Source organism: Hordeum vulgare, chromosome 3H (genome assembly GCF_904849725.1).
Source record: "Hordeum vulgare subsp. vulgare chromosome 3H, MorexV3_pseudomolecules_assembly, whole genome shotgun sequence".
NCBI classification, from domain to species: domain Eukaryota; kingdom Viridiplantae; phylum Streptophyta; class Magnoliopsida; order Poales; family Poaceae; genus Hordeum; species Hordeum vulgare.
This window is the reverse complement of record NC_058520.1, coordinates 7,599,883-7,620,966: the sequence shown is the minus strand read 5'-3', so window position 1 is coordinate 7,620,966 and position 21,084 is coordinate 7,599,883. Positions and strand designations below refer to the sequence as shown.

The 21,084-nt window shown below is 47.5% G+C and overlaps 1 protein-coding gene across 1 annotated transcript; it reads right to left on the bottom strand.

Annotated features, from left to right (window-relative positions):
- Positions 1-4,489: 4,489 nt before the first annotated feature.
- LOC123442438 lies at positions 4,490-7,929 on the bottom strand. The gene is made up of 6 exons (XM_045118488.1): positions 7,440-7,929; positions 6,800-7,314; positions 6,251-6,703; positions 5,442-5,855; positions 5,172-5,368; positions 4,490-5,088 (listed from the first exon to the last, which is right to left on the bottom strand). The coding sequence occupies exons 1-6, from the start codon at positions 7,745-7,747 to the stop codon at positions 4,837-4,839; spliced, it is 2,139 nt and encodes a 712-aa protein (XP_044974423.1). The 5' UTR covers positions 7,748-7,929; the 3' UTR covers positions 4,490-4,836.
- Positions 7,930-21,084: the final 13,155 nt, after the last annotated feature.

The window sequence follows — 21,084 nt, the reverse complement described above, 5'->3', positions numbered from 1 at the left end:
AAATCAATACATGAATGTGTTCTTGCTGAGTTGACTTGGCTTTGACCTCTGTGACGGTTAGGGTGAATGCAATTTGTTTTTTATTTTATGAGTTGGATTTACAGTTTTGTGCAAAAACAAAAGATGGAAGCAATGCTATTTTAATAATAAGCGCAAAGCCTGGATGCATTGCACTTTTTGATTTAACCCACGGGAATATGGAGGACATACTCAGCCATGAAAGAACCAAAAGTGACAATGGCCAGATATTCGAGGACAGATCTCTAAAGATGGCTCACACGCACCCATATATATTCTAGAATTTTCTATTTGTTTACACCTAAGATCTAAGACATAGAAGCACATTCGAGATATTTGTCCGGTAATATAACTTATCTCTATGTTAAGATGTTTCTTAATAGTAAAATGGACAAGCATCCTTCTACCAACAAATAAATATTTTATTTCTCCCAGTGTTTGCGCCAACAATAAACACACAATCCAAAAACTAAATTATTATAAAATCATGTTTAGGAAAACATCTGCAAGCTAACATGTGGCACATTATTAATCATATCTGCCACAAATTACTGTGTGGAGGCATACCACTTTCTGGTGCTTAGAATACTAGGAAGGCACAAAAATGTTTCTTTATCCGTTCTACATGTCGAAGTTAGTTGGAGTTCTTTCAATAGTCATTATATCAAGAGAAAATATCTACACAACTTTTGTTGCAAAAATGTGTTTTATCTAATAGGATTATAACTACCTTAGGCATTATAAGTGTGTAGTAAATAAGAATATAATTATTTAGAAACAAGATTATGTGTTAATTATTATTAACTGTAATAGAAAATTATACTGTATCACTACAAGAATGAAGACGACAAAATATGTCGGCAAACAGTACTTTGTCGTCAGCTTTTTCGAGACAGACTGGAAAGACTTCGCCGTCAACCAATCTTAATCTTTTGTCGCAATCAAAAGTAACAACATACAATAAACAAGCAACTTTCCCGTCAGCCGAACGTGATCTTCAATCGTGAGTCAAATTACTTTACATACGACAGTAATTTTTTAATTTTTTAAAAAATATGCTATGAACATCAAAACAAGACATAAAGGACTAAAAAAAATTCTGCTACAACATTCTATATACTCGATCTACACACGAATTTTATAGATCTAAACATCAAAATTTTCTTTATAGTTCCATTTATAAAGTTCTGCTACAAAATATTTACAAAGAAAGAGGCTCATGGGCGTTGTTCGCCGGGGCGTCATCCTCTTCTTCCTAGGCGATGGGCCATGGACCCGCTCGCGTCCTGCAGCAGATGGGGGCGAACGGAAACAACCCTTGTGTCCGTTGGCTCGAGCAAGGACGGCGGCTAGTCGTCCGAACGACAATCACGGACGGTGGCTCGAGCGGGGGTGACAACCCGAGCGAGGGCAGGGCTCGTTGGCCAGAGCAAGGGACGACGCCCAGGGAAGGGGCGACGACGGCGGCTGGTGGCCCGAGCGGGGGGACGGTCGGTGGCCCGAGCAGGGGCGGCGGCGGAGGCTGGTGGCGTGAGCGGTGGCGGCCGATGACGCTGGTGGGAAGGGAGGACATAAGGGTATGGATGTGGTCAGTGGCCGATGGCCGGAGTGGCGGCGGACGGTGAGGTTGAAGCCGGGGTGGGGTCCTCGGCGTGCTGGAGGTGGTTGTGGTGGGGCCTGACAATGGGATGGGAGAGAGAGAGTGTTGGGGTGGGATTTGCATCTGCATGGATGTTGGTGCCATATCATCGGTCTGTGGGATCGATTTATGGGATGTGCTTTCTCTTTGCCGTCTGCGGTTTTGTTTTACAGACAGCAAAGTGTCCAGTTAGTCGTTTGTAAAAAAAACGCAGACGGCAACGTTTTTCTTTACAAACGACAAACTATAGACGACAAACAATTTTTGGCATCTGCATTTTATATTAAAGACGACACATTATGTCTTTGTCGTGAACTGCTTGTTGCCACCAGGAGATGACGACAAAGTATGACTTTATCGTCTATCCCGACAAAATGCAAACGGCAAATTGCAGTACTTACGGCAATTCTCATGTTTCCTGTAGCGTATTAGTTAAAACCTAGTTGTCCACATTATGAGTTATAGAAAAGCAATACACTAGTGCACTCGTGGAGCTATTTGCAATGCTGCAGGGGCCACAACCCCCAACCTTGACTAGTTTGTGAAGAACTTTTTTGAAGGGAAGGCTGATATTGAAAAAAATAGGGTATTTTGCCTCTGAAAATTGGTGTTTTATCATTTTGGCCACCAACCATTCCCGTCTAGCCTCACCACTGCACTAGTGGTTCCACGAGGTGATTCCGGTTTAGTGTTGGATGATGTATATATCTAATGATTAGACCACCATCTAAGATGGTTGTGGAGTTTCTGCAGTCGAGCATATATGCTCTTTGTATCTCTATCCATGAATATGTCATGAGAATATGCTCCATGTGATTTTACTTCACAATACAGTGTTTCTTAATAGAGAGATCGTTTATGTACGTATATCGTTCTCCTCAGCTCTAGGCGAGCATTGAGACAGTTTTTCATCGGCCATTCGCTCGGAACGCCCGGGAAAATCTGATTTGTAGAATAGAAATGATACTTACTATCAATGTGGGATCAAGGATATTTATCAAGAGCTCCCGGGACTGGAGAAGAAAATTATAACTAATATACCACACATGGACGAGCACCCGGGCTAGACACGTCACGCAGATTGCTATCGGCCTGCCTCTGGACTCGTCGGAGCCATAGGAGGAGGAAGGAGGGGGGGGGGGGGGGGGGGGATAAGGCCGTGGTGGAGGCCAACCAACGCTTTATCCACTACCAACGGGCGTAGATTGACGAACTCTTTGCCTTTAGTGAGTCCGGCGATGAGCCTAAGTTGCCACAGGAAGACTAGAGCTTGACACATGATGAGTAGTCTATAGATAGACACAATATCTACGTGGTATGTAGCTTCTTCATGGTTTGTATGGATTTAAGGTATTAAGTTTGAGGTACTTGGATGGAGCAGACAAATTTTTAGGTGTAAGAGCATCTCCAGCCACGCCCCAACGGACCCCTCCACACCCCTTTTCTTATCGTCAGTGCTAAAAAATGGCCCAGTTGTGTCCCCAGGACCTCGTTTTTTGTCGGATTTGGTCAAAAATAGCGCTGACAGAGCCAGACCGAACCCAGCCCCCTGGGGGGCAGCTGGGACGCCGGTTGTACTCGTTTCCATGACTGACTGTGGGGCTATTGGATCTCTCTCTCTTCTCTCTCCTCTATTTTCTTTCTTTGTGAATGCGACGGGATCATGGATGGAGCAAGACTAGCGTGGGGCGTGCACCAATCGAAAGCAAGGAAAAGACAATGATGTAGGGGACCGACTGAAAATAAACAAGCCCCAACCCAAAATTTCCGTGAGCTCACCTCTCGCTAGTGAAAAAAGGCCGCGGGGAGGGCAAACGGCTGGAGATGCCCTAAATTAGTATGGACACATCCACCGATGTTTGAGGATATAGATTTAATGTCCGCATCTGTAAGAGCAAGTACAATAGAGCTGAGTCAGCTGGCTATAAGGAATAAACTAATATATTTTTGTTTAGTTAGAAGAAAGAGAAGAAGAGAGAGAAGGTAAGCGGGCTCTTAGCTACGAGCCAGCTCTAGCACGTGCTCCTATGCATTTTGTGAGTATGAAAGGTGAGCCATATAATAAAGAAGTAATATACTTTTATAATAAACTATTGTACATGTTGACTATAAGATGAGCTATAGATAACATGGCAATGACTTATAGCCACAGCTGGCTATACTATTGTACATACTTGCACTAAATGCTCGGTGCTTATCAGCACCAACATTGGCACCCCTCTCCCAACAAAATTCCACAGTCCGAAACCAACGTGGAGATACAGATACATCAACGGATGCTTGCGTCCTTTTTCTTGCCCCTGTCGTGCATGCATCTTCCAACTGTGGCCATAGCACTTTCAACCGCGCATAGCTTTTCCGCACACATCTACGCAGAGGAGAGGATCCAAGATAAAGCCTGCAAGCGAGACTGCTTTCTCTACATCGCCAAGCCAAATCTTGTACGAAGAAAAAGGAAAAGGAGGCCGACGTGGCTATTACCATCCTTAAATGCAGAGGCAGTCCTAAGTGCGTGCATGCCATGCATTTGCTTGTCGCACCCATGCATGCATGCATGCATGCACGCACCTTCTCGTGACCGATCCATCCGTAAAAGCCGAGGAACACACGAGGAAAGCAAAGCCTAAAGCAATGCCGGCCGTGCTCGTCGCCACTTTCGCTTTGGATGCACCCACCACTGTGACTGTGACTGTGACTGTGATCGTGTCACACACGCGCACATGAAGACGGCGACATATATATAGTACTCTGCCGATCCCAATCTCTCTCTCTCTCTCTCTGTGTATGTCAGCACGCACCACATCACATGCACCCAACCACGAGACGGAAACGGGCCGATCTGATCTGATCTTATTTTTCTACGGATAGATATACATTACGCCTTTACAACACCGTCGTCATCTCTAGCTAGTCCGATCGATAGATCTCACTTCTTTTTATACACAGTAGACAGTAGTATATTATACACTACCACAAGTATGGTAGCTAGCTAGCTAGCGGCTGCGTGCGTTGCATATTCATACAGCTTTATCTTTTTGACACTACTACATACATGAGAAAAAAGAAAAAGGGAAATAAAATAAAAGTGAACGGAAGAATAATAAAGAAAAAGAAGAAAAAAAAGTAGGTTGCAGTCAAAAGAGTGTCCATGGAGGTTTTGTGATGGGAGGTCGATCTCATCAGTGCGCGGGGAAGAAGAGGGGTGAGGGGTCTCGCTCCATGGTGCCCTGCTGCGGGTCGACCCTGAGCCTGCCCATCTTCTCCTCGCACCAGTGCAGCTGCTGGTCCGTGATCTCCGGCATGCGCAGCACCCGGGCCACCACCTTGAGGTCGATGAGCCCCAGCAGCACCGCCACCTCCTCCTCCTCCCGCACCTTGATCCGCTTCAGGCACCGCCGCGGCCGGCTCAGGTCCTTGAGCCGGCTCTTCTTCTGATCAAACACGCACGATCGAGGATAACATTATGAACACTTAATTCCCATGCATGAAGGCTTAAAGAATGATGGGCACTCACGGCCTTGTTGGTTCTCTTAAGGGTGATGGCGATCGACTGGTCGGCGGCGCTCGTCCTCCGCCGGACCATCTCCCTGAACATCTGGTAGTGGCTCCGCTTGTCGGCGCGGAGGAACGTCATGAACGTCCTGATCGACTCCTCCAGGATGTGCAGGAACTGCACCGCCGATATCAGGTCGTCCTTCTCATCCTCCTCCTCTGTGCGCGTCAACCAAGTTAATTTGAATCAAAATGCAGAGCAAAACCAGTGCATGCATGGATGGATATATACCTCTGAACTCTGGGACGAGGAGCAGCTTCGGGGAGGAGTTCTTCATCCGGGCGTACACCTCGGGCCGGCGGCCGTGCTCGAAGGGCTCGTTCTCGATGAACCGGTAGAGCAGCACCTGGAACTGCTGGAACTCCTGCGCCACCCGCGCCGGGCAGCACCGCGCCTCCAGCATCATCGTGCCGCCGACGCCGCCGCCGTTGTGGCGCCGGAAGGTGGTGTAGTTCCAGTTGAGGGCCTCCCAGGTGAGGCAGATCTGGGCCACGTACACCCGCTCCAGCTCCGGGTAAGGGTCGCGCAGCCCGATCGCCGGCGCCTCCGCCGACGCGGGCTTCGGCCTCGGCGCCGCCATGGACAGCTTGTGCGTGATCCGCTGCGACATCGACCGCGGCTGGCACTTGATCGACCTGAACGACTCTGCATGCACAACACACGTCGACGTCATCACCTATAATCCTTCAGCCCGCAGCAAGAACACAAGTTTAAAATGGAACATTATTGTTACAGATTTGTACTAGTAGGATTATTAGGAGTAGATTGCGTGCGTCGAGGAACGTGTAATGATTTGTTCTTCTTGGGAACGTGTAATAAGAATCCTCCATTGAGCCCACACATGCCCCTGAAAAGCGTCGCACAGAACTGGAAATCCGGGTGACCGGAGCTTGTTTGCAACAAAAGTTGGTCTTAGGCATGATGATGATGATGATAGCTTGGCGAATATTTGGTTGATGATGATGAGCAAGTTCATCGGTTTTCCAAGCTAGAATCAAATTTGACAGTAGACAATCTAGTATTCAAGTGTAGGCGGGTACCTGTCTCGGTGAGCTTCTGGGCGCCGACGCGGTGGAAGTAGACCATGTCCTCGTCGTACTTGCGGAAGAGCGTGTAGGACTCCCACCTGGCCGAGCTCCGGCGCGACGACGACGAGAAGAGGTCCGAGTAGGCGTCCTTGCCGGTCGTCACCGTGGAGCTCTGCCACTCCACCGAGCTCTTGGACGTCGACTCGCTCGTCAGCGTCGACGCGCCGAACCGGCAGCTGTCCCCGTCCTCCTCCTCCCGCCGCGGCCGCAACCGGGCGCCGCCGTCCAGCACCAGCTTCTTCGTGTCGGCCAGCGCGTGGCTGTTCACCAGCCGCTTCATGTCTGGAAACCCGCCGGCCTTCTCCTCCTCCCCTGGCTCTTCTTCTACGCCATGCCCGTCTTCACGATGATCACCGTCGCGGCGACCACGGTCATTATCTCCTCCTCCTCTGCTTCGTTGCTTCTCTGCAACCGTACATGGATGGCGAGTGTCAGACGATCAAGCTGAGAAGTGACTGATGAAAAAGAATAGAGAATACGAACGGAATGGAATCTAGGTACCTAGGAGATTGCCATGAACGGAAACAGTCTTCGGCAGTGACGCCGACGCGGCGACCGGAATATTCTGTGGATACCCGTCGTCAGCCGCCACGGGGACGCCGTCGTCGGCTACGGAGGCGGCCACGTCGACCGTGCCCTCTTCTTGCCCCTGGACCTCGGTGGCGGCGGTGGCATCACTTTCTACGCGGTGGTCCTCCACCTCCTCAGGCGGCGAGAACGGGATGCGGTCGGCGGATTCCGGCGGGGCCGTGTGGAAGGCGCAGCGGGTCTCCGCCACCTCCAAGCAAAGTTGCGCAGCCGTCCCACCAGCAGCACCAGTGTACAAAAGGTGATGATTCTTTCCGTGATCGTCAAGGCCAAGCAGGGCGGTGTCCTCGAACACGGCCTCGTCGAACCAGAAGAGCGTGTCCGCCGCCTGCTGCCGCTCCCCTCCGGCGAGGTGGACGTCGGCGGCGGCCACGCCCTCCTCCCTCCCGGAGTTACTCTCCGCACGGTTGTCATGGCCACGACGCTCCCTGCAATACATGCACGCAGAAGAAGTGAGCAGGAATTCGTGAGCGTGCATGCCTGAATTGAAGGAGCAATAATTACTTAGTCAGTAAGCTTCGTAGACAGTACAGTACTGGTAGGGACTCAGTACCTTGCGCGGTGGAGGCGGGCGAAGAGCTTGGCGAGGAGGAAGAGGAGGAGGTAGGCGAGGAGGAGGAGAAAGTTGAGGGAGGCCAGGGCGTGGAGGAGACCGCCGCCGTCGCCGCCGGCCGCCGCGGGCAACCACGTCACCTGTAGCAGCTCCGCCATGGGACGAGGGCAGTAGGAGGAGGAGGAGCTGCTACCAAGCCGCTGGCCATGAGCAGGAGCCTTCGAGCCAAGCACTTGCTGCAGGTACAACCCCACCGGAGAAGAAGAAGAAGAGCAACACGAGCTGCTGCTGCTGCTCCCATTACGCATCTACCTGCGCCGACGACGACGAACCTGTGACGACGTACGACGTGTGTGGTGGAGAAGGAGAAGCCTTTTCTGCTTTGGCCAAGGAGGCCAGCAACCAACCGCAATGGTGGCTCGCTGCTGCTTTGCTTTGCTAGCCGCAGGGAGGAGGGGAAAGTGGCGCGGGAGAGATCAAAGCGAAGATGGTTTGGGCAGACCCCGAGTTTATAGCCCGGCTGTGGCTCACGTCCGTAAAGCAATGCGGTGTAGCTTGATTGTTGTTATGATATCATGGCCATGGGGCATACGTGCATGGGGCCCGACGTGATCTAGAAAAGAGAGGATATGGGACGGACGCGATGGGCAGGGTTAGCAAGCAAGTAATCTCGGAGTAATTATTACGGGAGCTGATCGAGGCTGAGCAGTAAACAAAGAATTTTGGGGGAGAGGGCCCTGCGTCAAGTGACTTGCATTAGGAGCTAAGCCGAGATGCGAGATGCGATGTGCGTTCCATCGATCGCCCGCCACCGCGGGTTTGGTATAACGCGCTCGCTAGCTAGCTCCACACCCCTCGCGAGCTAGCTTTGTTGTGCTACTTGTGGCACTTTGTTTTTAGTACTCTACTCGTGAGTTGTGAACAACACTTGTGTTGTCGCTCAAATTAAGTAAGAGGTTGATCATGCGTGCCAAGGGAAAAGGTTCAAACAGGAGATGCAACATGCACGTTTGTGACCAAGGATTAAGCAACTCATATGTTGGAACCTTTTTTTTTCCTTCCTTGAAGCCCGCCTTCCTGCCAGCGATGGTTACTCCCCTTCGGCCCTTCCTTGTCACCTCGGTCCTCGTCGCCGCCTCCCCTCTGAAGGCATGATGTGTGGGGCGACTAATCCAAGACAATGCGGTGTTCGGCCTGCTTGCAAGGACCCAATGGTGGCCTCCTAAGACCCTTCGGGGCGCCGTTTTGGCGGTTGCTTAGGTGTCTACTTCCGCCATTGTCCACCGCCCTGGCTCTATCATGGGCGGAGACAAAGGGACTGGCTTGGGCTCGGGATCCCCCCATTCTCTCAGAAATGCATGTATATCTTCTTGCTAATCCTCTGTGTGTAAGAGAAAGTTAGTCAAATTTGTACAGTTTGGCCCATGCTTACATTACATGACACCTTTGGCACTCTCAATCTTAATTTTTAGTCTACACCAGTGATGGACGACATTGATCCGCTAGGCAAATCTTAGGGGTGGTGGTGATGAGAATCGGTTGCAATGGTGGCGGAACATGGCTTGGTGGTATAGTCATTGACTAGATCCAACAACGATAGCATCTTGAGGGCCCACCGTGTAGCTTATGTATCAATTATCTAGGGCGAAAAATCTAGGCATGGCTATCTAGATCCGATGACGACGGTGTCTAGAGTGCTCATTCAACATCTTCTGTGTCAACTATCCAAGGCAAAAACATTGGCCTAGTTGTTTGGACCCGACAACAATGATGTTATGTGGTGCCTCCTGCCTAGTTATATTGTTGTGGTGCACCATTACAAACTATTTGGATGAAAAATCCAACACTCTACCTTACTGGTTAGATCTGCCGTTGGTGATGCAAGATGATAGGATGCATATTCCTTGTTGGATGTGTCACATCGAAGACTAGGATACACTCCACCTCGTCATTGGGTAGTTGTTGTTAGAGTGTGGGTACTTTCCCAGTCTCCGATGTAAGGATTACAAAGGAACTCAACTACGGTTTGTATTGTGTTCGGCAGCCTTGTTTCTTCTTTCCCTTCATTTTGCCCGTTTTATTGGATATGTGATATTTGGGTGTATGCATCCTTAGATGTTGTCGACGCCAGAGATAAGGAAGCTTCCAAGTCCACTCTTCTATAGCAAAACCTTTTTATTTCACAAATTGGTATACTATACATTTAAAATTTGGAATGAAAACTTCAAATATAAAAATCTAAAATATTGTAAACTGAAGATATACAAAACTTGAAGATGAACTAAAAAACAAGGAAGGCGATAATATTGTAGGTATTTTTTGCCGCCGCGTTAGAAACTTCAAACTACTGTGACTATGATGTATGAACTTTGCTTTGGCACCCCCTCCCACCTAGAAAAGTTTACGGATTTCCATGCATACCAAAGGTGGAGATTATAAGGTACCCCTTCAATCAAAATGGACAATGTAGTATTTTTAATCCAAATCAATCTATTCAATATGTTTGATGTGCAAGCTAATATGGTGATAAACTTTTAAAGTAATTTTTAGATTCATGAAAAGCTAATATAGTGAAGGGGTTGTATTGAAGCAAAACTCATGATTTTTTATGCCAAATATTACAATTGGAAAAACATCACAACATTGAACAAATTATTTTCCGGGAAATCATGTTAAAATGAAAATCATGAAATACAAACAAAACTAGGTGATTGGTGACTATGTGAGGTTATCGATGGTGCGCATCGCTTGTGGTTGCTGACTCTATGGAGCCAAATGATGATAGTGGTGTGGTAGAAGGTGTGCAAAAGCCTGGAAATCGTAAAACATGTATCTCTGTGCCACACAAAAAAGGACTCTCACAAAACCAACGCTTTGAAGTTGGCCCAAACTCTAAGCTTTGTTGATGTGTTATCTCACAACAATGTTAGATCGATTTATAAGTATGTTCTTGGCATGGGCATGTTTTTAAAGCACATGTGTTTTGTGTTTGTACTTCAAATTTTTTCTTTTTCTATCAAATAGATATACTAATATATCACTTGTATGTTGGTATTAAATATGGAGTAGCATTCCAGACCAACCAAGCATTGGAATGCATGCATGTTCATATCACAATCATTCAATAAAACTAAGATTTGGTCCATTCATTCACATATATAAATATACAAAACTACAAAATGTATACATATTTTGAGAATAGGAGCCAGGTCACCTTGGCAAGACAAAACTATAACATAGAGGGGCAGTTAGAGAACCAAAGAATCTTGAGAATTGAGAGGTATCAGGAGGAACCGCTTTACTTGAGTCACATCGAGGGCTTTGCACTGCCACTATGAGTGTTGATAGCCTCGAGTTATGTGAAGGTGCCTAGTAGTCAGCTAAATGTGTCCACATATTGGTGATAATAAAATATCAATGCTCCCTTCCAGTTGAACCGGTGGTTATGACAGTCCATGATACATCAAAGTGGACTTACCTATTCACGGAGATTAAGGCAACAATGGAGCGTATGCCAGAAGTGTGTGTTTGGACCATAAAGACTTATGGTACCATTTTTTCTCACGAATGAGTTGTGGTGGGATGAACAACTACGATTTGTGGTGTGTAGGCTCCAAACACCAACATATGGTTTGAATCTTAAGTTATCCCCTATTTAATGCCTAATAAAGCTATGTCTTTACCCCAAAAAACACAATCTTATAGAGAATGATGTGGATAAAAAAATTATGCAAACTTTAGCAATGGGAAATTAATTGTAATTAGAGATTCAATTGTTCTATCAAAAAAGTTAGGGAACCTTATAGGAAGTCTAACATTCGTGCATAATATATAGCTTCCCAATAAACTATAGAGGTACATTCTGAAAAGCAATGAAAATGCCACTGATTAACTAAGGCCCGTGTCAATGGAGGTTTCTTAGCATGGGTTCATAGTCATTTTGCTGATGTGTCACACTAGTTAATGATGAGAGAGAGAGTCTAAGATACAACATTTGCACACTACCATAGGTAAAAATGGTTAATAGCCCAATCGCATCTATGCATGAGCATCAAATCATTAAATTTAGAGACAACCTCTAAGAAACAATGCATTGGGCTAGTAGTCTCCTAAGTTATTAATGCTCCTATGATAACGTGTAAAGAAATGATGCATTGGCACAGGCCTAAGAAAAATAGATATGAGGGGAGTAAAAGTAAAAAATTGTGGGTCTCTCGGAGGAAAAGGAAGTGCACGTGTCGAATCCATTAAATAGGGTAGGCTTACCATCCAAACAATTTATGCTAAATTAATTATTATCGCTATCTAAAATCAAACTATCTATGGAGTACAAATTGTTGACATTCGTAGATGAAGAATAACTATTTTGTATTCGCTGATCCTCTTGGGATGGTTTCCTTCAACTAACGATTCTGTGCGGGTATTCACCATTACTATGTCTCTCGGATGGGCTTTTAATCAAGAGTCTGGAGCTTACCCTTCTATGCCCATGTTGTGCATTTGGCTCATTATTTCAGAAAGAAGTCCCGCAACTAGCCCCTTGTTGCAAAACAAATAGGGGCTAGATCCCGCAGCGGCTGGGACCAGGAAGGGCATTTTTTGGCAACAAGATTAATGTTTCGAAAGAAAATAAAATCCCGCAATGCAACTTATGTTGCAATTTTTTTTTGCAATACAACCTATGTTATAAAAAAAGAATCATAACATCACCTATGTTGCATTTTTTCCGTAGCAAGACCTTTCTTGCAAAGTAGAGAAAGACGTTTTGCTCATAAATTATATCAAATCAGACAGCTTGCGAGGCGACGGATCTTTTGAAAAGATCCGCAGCAACGTCGTAGCAGTCCCTTTACTAAAACATTAGCTAAGAACATGTTCTCTATAATCGCTTGGCTAATCTTTGTTAGCCAAACAACCCCTTGAGGGCGTGAATGGAATTTCACGTACGCCTAGGCCACTTTGTTTTGTTTTCGGAAATCAGGAAATGGTGTTGATTTTTTTAATTTTAAAGTATTGGTAAATTTTTGAAACACCAATATAAAAAATGTATGTGATTTATAAAAACATATGTGGATTTAAAACTTACCTATCAATTTTACATATGTTCTGAATTTAAAAAACATCATGAATTAATAAAATATGCAAATTTGGAAAACCCGTTTGCCATATAGAAATGATCAGCACATGCCTTCTTCGCCGCATCCTGAACCTGCTTGGCCTTACCCAGCAGAGCGGGCTCACGCCTCGTCTTCTCCGTCCCAACCTTAGGATTCTTTTTGGCCTTGCCTGACAGAGTGGGCTCAGGATTCGCTTTCTCCTCACAACCCAAGCCTTCTTCTTGGATAAAAAATAGTCAAGTAATAGCTCTTTTAAACTTCAAAATAAAACCTAAGCACGTAAAATATAAGGCTCTACTTGATCTAACTATAAAGTTTTCTTACTATGTCGCTTGGTACTAAATATGAAGTAGCATATATAGTGTCAATCAAGCATTGAAACACAAACGCGTACATGTATTGTGATGTCATTGATTATCACGCGATCATATCCCGATCTTGAATATATGTTTGGTCCATTTGTTCACATGTATAAATATACATGTTGAAAGCTGTATATGCACTTTGTGAACTAAGGCCATGCGAGACACCGCTATACCTAGAGAAGGATGGAGGAGGGGTGGGGTGGGGGGGGGGATTCGTGAGGCTTGAGAGCTATCGGGAGAAATATCGCTTTATTACACTTGCGTAAGGGGGGGGGGGGGGGAATGCATTAACCATGCAAGCAAATGTCCTGTACCATGCAAGCAAGTTTTGAAGGACCGGCTAGATGAACAGGAGTTTACTTTCAAATGATAACGAATTAAGTGATGGAGGATAAGATGAGGTAATAAGTTTCGGGGAATCGGCTAGAAATGTTTTTACTCATTCTAAAGACAATGCTTTTACCTCTCACGAGAAAAACACCATTCTTTTTTCTTCTATCCGTTCTTTCTTTTACTCCCCACAAAATTATGTCAACAAAGCCAAGCGTGGAGGTTGTGTAGAGCCACGGGTCCACACTGTGAAGCCCCGTCCCAGCCCACCACGTTGGCGGCTGGTTCATGCTGTCTAGACTACCAATGTGCAGGTGCAGTGCTATTCCCTCGCATCAGTTTTGATGGCCAAGGGAGAAATGTTTTGGCCAACTAATAGCACGGAATTCTCGGTACCTCCCAATCCTACATTATCGATGACTTTGTTGCGTTGGCCCCATGAATGATCTGCGTCATCAACCATCACTGATGAAAAAACAGGCTTCCGTCCAGCCCCATAAGTCGCGAAGCTGTAGGAACCGCGACTAATGGGACCTTTAGTCGCGGTTCTGGAGGTGAACCGCGACCAAAGGCCTGGGCCCAGGGCGCTCGGTGGCCAGCTGGTGCACGTGAGGGGCTTTAGTCGCGGTTGGCCAGGACAACCGCGACTAAAGGCCTTCGGGCACCTTTAGTCACGGTTTGCCAGGCCAACCGCAACTAAAGCCCCTCCCCTATATATACCCATCCAGCAGCCAACACTTAGCCATTTGAAGCCATTCTCTTCACACTTAGGGTTTAGGTTTGTTTTTGGTTCCTCTTATGCACATAAGGTGTTTGATGAAATGCCCCAAGAGCATGAAACAAACATGACATGAAGTGTTGGAGCCACACTCCTCGATCGCGGTTAGCAACTTGATGAACCTTTGATGTGTCATTGATAAAATATGCATGTGTGTAGTTCATTGTTTAATTTATATTGTTTGTAGCTAGTTAGTTTAACAAATGCATGATGGTTAATTATATATTTTATATTATAATAATGCAGATGAATCGGCAATGGATGTACGTTAACCGACTCTCCGGCGAGTTCACTACGGGTTTGAAAGATTTCCTCGTAGTGGCTAATGCGAACAAGCGGGGGGGTTTTGTTATCTGTCCATGTGTTAACTGTAAGAATCAGAAGGGTTACTCTTCCTCAAGAGATGTTCACATGCATCTGCTTCGGCACGGTTTCATGCCAAGCTATAATTGTTGGACCAAGCATGGAGAAAGAGGGGTTATAATGGAAGAAGATGAAGAAGGGGATGATTTCATCGATGAAAGCTATCTTGCTCATTTCGGTGATACTTTCATGGAGGATGCTGAAGGTGAAGGGGAAGGTGAAGAAGAGGCACGTGATGATCCCGTTGATGATCTTGGTCGGACCATTGCTGATGCACGGAGACGCTGCGAAACTGAAAAGGAGAGGGAGAATTTGGATCGCATGTTAGAGGATCACAGAAAGGCGCTGTACCCCGGATGCGATGATGGTCTGAAAAAGCTGGGCTGCACACTGGATTTGCTGAAATGGAAGGCAGAGGCAGGTGTAGCTGACTCGGCATTTGAAAACTTGCTGAAAATGTTGAAGAATATGTTTCCAAAGGATAACGAGTTGCCCACCAGTACGTACGAAGCAAAGAAGGTTGTCTGCCCTCTAGGTTTAGAGGTTCTGAAGATACATGCATGCATCAACGACTGCATCCTCTACCGCGGTGAATACGAGAATTTGAATGAATGCCCGGTATGCACTGCATTGCGTTATAAGATCAGAGGCGATGACCCTGGTGACGATGTTGAGGGCCAGAAACCCAGGAAGAGGGTTCCCGCCAAGGTGATGTGGTATGCTCCTATAATACCACGGTTGAAACGTCTGTTCAGGAACAAAGAGCATGCCAAGTTGTTGCGATGGCACAAAGAGGACCGTAAGTCGGACGGGGAGTTGAGACACACCGCAGATGGAACGCAATGGAGAAAGATCGACAGATGGTTCAAAGATTTTGCAGCTGACGCAAGGAACATAAGATTTGCTCTAAGTACGGATGGCATGAATCCTTTTGGCGAGCAGAGCTCCAGCCATAGCACCTGGCCCGTGACTCTATGCATCTACAACCTTCCTCCTTGGTTGTGCATGAAGCGGAAGTTCATTATGATGCCAGTGCTCATCCAAGGTCCGAAGCAACCCGACAACGACATCGATGTGTACCTAAGGCCATTAGTTGATGAACTTTTACAGCTGTGGGGTGGTGTCCGTGTGTGGGATGAGCACAAACAAGAGGAATTTGACCTACGAGCGTTGCTTTTCGTAACCATCAACGGTTGGCCTGCTCTTAGTAACCTTTCGGGACTGTCAAATAAGGGATACAATGCATGCACGCACTGCTTACATGAGACTGAAAGTGTACATTTGCCAAATTGTAAGAAGAACGTGTACCTTGGGCATCGTCGATTTCTTTCGAAAATTCATCCAGTAAGAAAGAAAGGCAAGCATTACAACGGCAAGGCAGATCACCGGCCGAAGCCTGCGGAACGCACTGGTGCTGAGGTATTTGATATGGTCAAGGATTTGAAAGTCATCTTTGGAAAGGGTCCTGGCGGACAATCAGTTCCGAAGGGAGCAGACGGGCACGCAGCCATGTGGAAGAAGAAATCTATATTCTGGGAGCTAGAATATTGGAAAGTCCTAGATGTCCGCTCTGCAATCGACGTGATGCACGTTACGAAGAATATTTGCGTGAACCTCCTAAGCTTCTTGGGCGTGTATGGGAAGACAAATGATACAAAGGAAGCACGGCAGGACCAGCAACGTTTGAAAGACCCTGATGACCGGCATCCGGAATGGTTTCAAGGTCGTGCCAGCTACGCTCTGACCAAAGAAGAGAAGGTCATCTTTTTTGAATGCCTGAGCAGTATGAAGGTCCCGTCTGGATTCTCGTCCAATATAAAGGGAATAATAAACATGGCGGAGAAAAAGTTCCAAAACCTGAAGTCTCACGACTGCCACGTGATTATGACGCAATTGCTTCCGATTGCTTTGAGGGGGCTCCTGCCGGAAAATGTTCGAGTAGCCATTGTGAAGCTATGTGCATTCCTCAATGCAATCTCTCAGAAGGTAATCAATCCAGAAGTTCTACCACAGTTACAGAACGATGTGATCCAATGTCTTGTCAGTTTCGAGTTGGTGTTCCCGCCATCCTTCTTCAATATTATGACGCACCTCCTGGTTCACCTAGTCGAAGAGATTTTCGTTCTCGGTCCTGTATTTCTACACAATATGTTCCCCTTCGAGAGGTTCATGGGAGTATTAAAGAAATATGTTCGTAACCGTGCTAGGCCAGAAGGAAGCATCGCCAAGGGCTATGGAAATGAGGAGGTAATTGAGTTTTGTGTTGACTTTGTTCCTGACCTTAAGCCGATTGGTCTTCCTCGATCGCGGCACGAGGGGAGACTAAGTGGAAAAGGCACGATCGGAAGGAAATCAACGATATGTATGGACGACCATTCTCTGACTGAAGCACACCACACTGTACTGACCAATTCCAGCTTGGTGGCTCCGTACTTTGAGAAACACAAGAATATTTTACGCTCTGACAACCCGGGGAAGCCTGAATCCTGGATTAGGAAGGCCCACATGGAGACTTTCGGCAGTTGGTTGAGAAAACATTTAATGAATGACAATGATGTTGTAGATCAGCTGTACATGTTGGCCAAGACACCATCTTCGACTATAACGACTTTCCAAGGGTACGAGATAAATGGGAATACATTTTACACGATCGCCCAAGATAAAAAGAGCACCAACCAAAACAGTGGTGTCCGCTTTGATGCAGCAACCGAGAATGGGCAAGAGGTCACATATTATGGTTACATAGAGGAGATATGGGAACTTGACTATGGACCCTCCTTTAAGGTCCCTTTGTTCCGGTGCAAATGGTTCAAGCTAACAGGAGGTGGGGTAAAGGTGGACCAGCAATACGGAATGACATTGGTGGATTTCAACAATCTTGGTTACCTTGACGAACCATTCGTCCTAGCGAAAGATGTCGCTCAGGTTTTCTATGTGAAGGACATGAGTAGCAAACCGAGGAAACGGAAAGATAAGAAAACGATCAGTACATCATGCGATGATCCAAAGCGCCACATTGTTCTTTCAGGGAAAAGAAACATCGTGGGAGTGGAGGACAAGACAGACATGTCAGAAGATTATAATATGTTTGCTGAAATTCCGCCCTTCAAAGTGAACACCGACCCAAGCATTAAGTTAAATGATGAGGATGCTCCATGGATACGGCACAATCGTAAGCAAGCAGGGACACAAGGGAAGAAATGATGTGTAATAATTTATTGTACCAAACTTTGTTGAATGGATCATGTGAATTATATTACCCGTGATGTGTTTGGTGTCCATTTTCGAATGATTCGAGATACCACTGATGATACATGAAATTTGGAGTGATTTAGTCATACTCCTGCCTAGGCGTATAATATGCATACTCGTAGTCTTCATAGCCGCTGTCGTCGTTGTACTGGTAGTCGTCGCCTTCTAAGTTGCCGCCGTCGTCGTCGCTGCTGTCGTCGCTGTCGTCGGGCGGCGCTCGTGGCTCGAACTGAGGGTAGCGCAGGCGGGGGATATCGCCGGCCGTGATGTAGTCCATGACGCTCTGCAGAGTCCGGCCGTACCACCATAGCCGACGGCCGGCCTCGTGGAAGTTCCCAGGAGGCAGACCGTCCTCCTCATACCTGGCGAGCGCCCTCTCACGCCGATTGATGAAGAAGGCGTCCCAAGTATGCTGGTTATCGGGATGCCAGCGGGGATTCATCCGCTGCTCCGGCGTGAGGTCGAGGTAGTAGTGGTTCGTGATGGCCGCCCGGCGCGCAGTACCCTGAGGGACGGGAGGGACCGGCACGCCGCCGGCGCTTAGGCTCCAGCCGGTGGGGACGCGGTAGCCCGGTGGACAAGGGTAGTTCGAGGCGCAAAGCTCCTCCACCTGCTGGTAGGTTAGAGTGGGTGCGGTGGAAGCCATGAGAGAGTGATGAGAGATTGTAGAGATGTGATAATGTTGGCCAAGCCGGGCTACATATATGTAGTGAGAAATGGCGGGAAAAATGGGAGCGGGAAGACAGGAGGCGGGAAGACAGGAGGCGGGAAGAAAGTGGCGGGAAGAAAGAGGCGGGAAGACAGGGAAGAAATGGCGGGAAGAAGAGGAATCCAGAGCTGGTCATCTAACCTTTAGTCCCGGCTGGTTGGTGCAACCGGGACTAAAGGCCAGACCAACCGCGACTAAAGGTCGTTGCGCGCGGGGAACGCAAAAACGACCTCTCAGCGGGCGGATAGGAGAAGAAAGGGGCGGCGCGCTCACGGCTCGGGCGAGAGGCCTCTCAGCGGGGCATCACAGCCACCGCACCAGGCAGGCGTGAGCAAGATGGGTCGAGGCCGAAGGCCGGCCCAGGCCGGGGGGGAGAGAGGCTGTGGCCAATGTTCCCTTTAAATGGATTCTCTTTTTTCTGTCCCGTTTTAGGCAGATTCAATGTATTGTCTCTATGCATATTTTTCCTACGAAAATATGCTTAGAAAACAGAAAATAAAATGTTTGAAGTTTCTATAAAAGCAATGATGATTTTTCTGAAAAGAAAAAGATAAAAGGTTCTGAAAATAAAAGAAGATTTGGGGGGGGGGGGGGGCCTTTAGTCGCGGTTGGTCTGGCAAACCGCGACTAAAGGTTACCCTTTAGTCGCGGTTGGTCTGGCCAACCGCGACTAAAGGTTACCCTTTAGTCGCGGGTCGCCTCCCCAACCGCGACTAAAGGGGGGGGGGGGCGCGGGAAGGCAAAAAACCCGCCAAAAACCCTTTAGTCGCGGTTGGGGAGGCGACCCGCGACTAAAGGGTACCTTTAGTCGCGGGTCTCGTCCCCAACCGCGACTAAAGGGGGGGGCTATAAATACAACCCCTGCCGCCGTCTTCTCCATCTCTCTCGTCTTCTCCGATTCCAACCGTCGCGCGCGCGCCGAAGGCCTGCCGCCGCCGTCGCCCTCGCCCTCGTCGACGCCGCCCGCCGTCGCCCTCGCCGTCGTCGCCGCCGTCGCCGCCCTCGCCGTCGCGGTTGGTTCACCCCTATCCTTTCATCTTTCCCGCGCCGCGCCCGCCTTCCTCGCTTCCTGTCGCCGCCTTCCTCGCTTCCTCCGCTCGAAGAACGTCTTGGAAGAACGTCTTGGAAGAACGTCTTGGAAGAAAAAGAACGTCTTGGAAGAACGTCTTGGAAGAAAAAGAACGTCTTGGAAGAACGTCTTGGAAGAAAAAGAACGTCTTGGAAGAACGTCTTGGAAGAACGTCTTGGAAGAAAAAGAACGTCTTGGAAGAACGTCTTGGAAGAAAAAGAACGTCTTGGAAGAACGTCTTGGAAGAAAAAGAACGTCTCGCGCTCTACCGCGACACCCTCTCCCACCCCTTCCTCGCCCCCTCCTTTTGCCCCCCTTCTTCACTTAATTAATTTGTTTTTACTACATGTTTTCAGGACTGACATAATGGCGGACGATAGAGCTGACCCGATTATGGACAACTATGATCCGGACGGTGAAACACATATGTTCGGCATCATAAACGGCGATATTCTATATGTGCCGACCGGAGAAGAAGAAGATGATATCTCTTCTTATCTGAACCTTGACGGTGAAGATGAAGGGCGCCGTCAGCAAGATGATGCCGAACAAACGTCGATAAACGACGATCTTCAAATGGAAGTAGCAACCACCTCCGGCGCCGAGGTATATATATACATTAAGCCTCTGGTGATACAAACTAACTGATTTGAATAAATATGTGTGTACTAACGCGCGCGACTCTGTTTCTTATTTTAGCCCTCGGCCGGATCGTCGAAACAATCGAGTACGTCGTCAAAGCGTGGCGCAACCAAGACGATGAAACAAGGAGAAACATGCACCATCGAGGTTGTCGACAGTGCAACCGGCAGGCCGCTGGAGCCCCGCAAGAACGCCACCAAGTTTGTCAGCCAATGCGGAGCTGTTGTTAGAGACAACGTCTCGATCACCGTCCAGGAGTGGAATGAGCCAAAGAAGGCACGAATTGCTGCAGGTTTCACTTTTGTCGATAAGAGAACAAAAAAAGATTGCTTCAAGAAGCTTATGGAACATTTCGTTCTACCTCCGGAATACAACAAATTCGATGAGGAGGGTAACAAGATCGAGGAAAACAAGGAGAGGAGGAGGCTAGTCAAACAGTTCGCTCTTCATAAGATGGCCGACGCATTCCGGAAATTCAAGCAAAATCTAGCCCATGACTTTGTCAAGCAGAACAAGACTCCGGATTTCAAAGGACAATATGAGAAACTGAAACATGATTGGCCAGAATTTGTGAAGCAAAAGAAATCGGAGCAGTTCATTCAAATATCGAAAAAAAATAAGGAAAATGCGGCTAAGAAGGAGTACAATCATATTATGGGGCCAGGAGGGTATCGCATTTTGTTGCCTAGGTTGGAGAAGATGGAGAACGAGCTGAGGGCGCGAGGAATCCGTCCAGGTACGGAGGGATGGGACCCAAGGGCCAAAAGCTGGTGGTACGGGCATGGGGGAACGCTGAACCCGGAGACAGGGGAGTGTGTTTACCGGGGCAAATTAATTAAACCCACCCAAGCCCTTATTGACGCAATGAGGGATGCTCAAGAGGGGAAGATCAAGTTCAACAGAGAGAACGACGCGCTGACAAAAGCCCTCGGGAATCCTGAACACGGAGGACGTGTACGAGGCATGGGGCACATTCCGTGGAAAATAGGGTTCCCCCAGAACGATGACCCGTACGGTTAC

Bases quoted from the DNA above. Each gene is read 5' to 3' on its own strand.
- LOC123442438 (XM_045118488.1), bottom strand. From the start codon at position 7,747: ATGCGTAATGGGAGCAGCAGCAGCAGCTCGTGTTGCTCTTCTTCTTCT. The intron at 5,856-6,250 runs GTACCCGCCTAC...TTGTGCATGCAG, and splicing joins CCAGAAGCTCACCGAGACAG to AGTCGTTCAGGTCGATCAAG. The intron at 5,089-5,171 runs GTGAGTGCCCAT...GTGTTTGATCAG, and splicing joins TTAAGAGAACCAACAAGGCC to AAGAAGAGCCGGCTCAAGGA.